This window comes from Lactuca sativa, chromosome 7 (assembly GCF_002870075.4).
Source record: "Lactuca sativa cultivar Salinas chromosome 7, Lsat_Salinas_v11, whole genome shotgun sequence".
Classification (NCBI taxonomy): domain Eukaryota; kingdom Viridiplantae; phylum Streptophyta; class Magnoliopsida; order Asterales; family Asteraceae; genus Lactuca; species Lactuca sativa.
This window is the reverse complement of record NC_056629.2, coordinates 48,797,628-48,800,194: the sequence shown is the minus strand read 5'-3', so window position 1 is coordinate 48,800,194 and position 2,567 is coordinate 48,797,628. Positions and strand designations below refer to the sequence as shown.

General features: G+C 38.2%; 1 protein-coding gene across 1 annotated transcript; it reads left to right on the top strand.

Annotated features, from left to right (window-relative positions):
• The first annotated feature begins 210 nt into the window (after positions 1–210).
• On the top strand, positions 211–2,206 carry LOC111890430 (GRF1-interacting factor 2). Its single transcript, XM_023886552.3, has 4 exons — positions 211–384; positions 953–1,029; positions 1,131–1,227; positions 1,752–2,206. The coding sequence occupies exons 1-4, from the start codon at positions 304–306 to the stop codon at positions 2,052–2,054; spliced, it is 558 nt and encodes a 185-aa protein (XP_023742320.1). The 5' UTR covers positions 211–303; the 3' UTR covers positions 2,055–2,206.
• Positions 2,207–2,567: the final 361 nt, after the last annotated feature.

Sequence of the window (2,567 nt, the reverse complement as noted above, 5' to 3'; positions counted from 1 at the left end):
TGAGTAGATTAGAATCTAAGTAGATGGTTGTTCCATTCTGTGATTCAAATTTCAAAAAGTTAAAATGCTCAAATTTCAATTTGTTTAAAAAATTAAGAAGATTTGAATTTTGTTCTAAAGTTACCAAAATATAGATGTGAACTAAGGGTATAATCGGTAATTAAGGTTTAATAGCTATACCTAACTCATCACCGTCACCAATTCGTCCTAGGTTTATTGATCTATAGAAATATAGAAACATTTCAAAAGTAAAGTTTCGATTTTTTGAACAGGAGCAGATTACAGACACAGAGAGCGAGAGAGATGAAGCAGCCGATGATGCCGAATCCAATGATGTCTTCTTCGTTTCCTCCTACAAACATCACCACCGATCAGATCCAAAAGGTTCAATTCTTTCCTTTCATTTTCCCTTATCTTCTTGTTTGTATTTCTTTTCGATTTTCAAGTTATGTTGTTTCCACCTGAAACGAGTTTTGAATTTGCGAATTCTAATTTAGGAAGTTAGGGTTTCTTGTTATTTGTTGGTGGAACAGGGTATTCAATCCATTGTTCGTGATTGTATGAACTTAGTGCAAATATGGAGACATCGATGAGTTCCATATTAAGTAAAAAAATGAATGATTTGAATGCTTATTTGATTGTCAAATTGGGTAAAAGTAAAACAATCTACTTGGGAATTTACGAATTGAATAAGTTTCTTCTTTAAACTTCTTTACACAATTTAAATACTTTACGAGCTAGGAAGAGCATGCTACTGCATACCTTGATCTTCAAGAACAAAACAAACAGATACCTTTCTATCATTATCTCGCTTCCCCTTTTTCTCATGAATTTGAGCTCGAATATTTTGATGAACATGGGACGGAATGCTTCTGGCATTCCTTATGGACAATATATTTGCTTATATGTTATATACTGAAAGTTGAATGTTGTTTTGAATGGATATTTGCAGTTCCTTGATGAAAACAAGCAACTAATTATAGCAATAATGAACAACCAAAATCTTGGAAAGCTTGCTGAATGTGCCCAGTGAGTACCCAAACCTAAAACAATATCAATCATAAAAATAATAGTTTTATATACAAAACTATATTAAAAAAAAAAACTGGTTATATGTTAATATATTATAGGTACCAAGCTCTACTCCAAAAAAATTTGATGTATCTAGCAGCCATTGCAGATGCTCAACCACCTACACCTACACCAACACCAAATATCTCATCTCAGGTCCTTTCTATTCCCTATGCCTCCATTTATAACAGTCTTGTACTGTGTTTGACATGCATTGAACTATGACCCAAACTGATGTCAATGGAACAAAAATTGCAACTTTTTGTCCCGCCTAAAAATACGGGGAAACGACTTGCTCTCCATCTCCCGTCTGTGCAAAAAGACGTAAATGCCCTCCTTATCCTCCTCATCGAAAATAGCCATAGAAAGCTTGTCCAGTTTGCCCTAGCCCATCCAGTCATGTCCCGTGTTACACACGGGACAAGATTGGGCTAGACTGGACAAGCTTTCTAGGGCTTTTTTCGATGAGGAGGATGAGGAGGGTATTTATGTCTTTTTGCACAGACTGGAGATCGAGAGCGAGTCGTTGCCCCGTATTTTTGGGCGGGACAAAAAGTTGCAATTTTTATTCCATTGACATCAGTTTCGGTCATAGTCCAATGCATGTCAAACACAGTACAAGGCCACCATGTTTTTTGAGAAATGACTTGTAAATTTTTTGTTTTTATGATAATTTGCAGATGGGCCCGGTTCCACATCCAGGGATGCCACAGCAAGGTGGATTTTACATGGCGCAGCAGCACCCTCAGGCGGCTGTAATGGCGGCTCAGCCACCTTCTGGTTTTCCACAACCGATGCCTGGTATGCAATTTAACAGCCCACAGGCTATTCAAGGGCAGATGGGCGGGAGGTCCGGTGGGCCGCCAAGCTCAGCCGCTAGTGATGTCTGGAGAGGAAGCATGCAAGATGGTGGTGGTGGTGCTGCTGCTGCTGATGGTGGTAAGGATGGTCATGCTGGCGGTGGACCTGAGGAAGCAAAGTAAAAAAAAAAAAACAAAGTTGAGTTGTGTTAGTGTGTGTTGTTGTGGATAGTAGGTTGGTCTGTTTACGGTAGAACTAGAACCTTAATTTGTGACATGTAGTCAAGTTCATGAGCATATTGAACTTTCTTTTTTATTAAATAGTGTTTGGGTAACTTGTTGTCTTGAGGATTCAAAGTCCTCAACCACCGAAACTTTTACCTTGCAATCATCAACAAAATCGTAATTAATTCATTAATCCAATCCATTTGCTTGGTAAGTATCCCCACTTTGTTGAGGCCAAGTGGGCCCAATCGGAGAACAATTTAGAAATCTTAGAGAACACATATGTGCACTACACCTGAGAAGGGACTCCAAGAATGTTGAGAGTAACATTTTTTTTTTCAAAATAAACTCCACCACCATGTAAATGGCATGCAAAATCATTGGTTCTAAACCTTTGTGGCATTTACAAGGAAAGTTGCAGCATTCTCCACTATTCATAGATTCAAGAAGAACAAAGAGACCACCAAGATG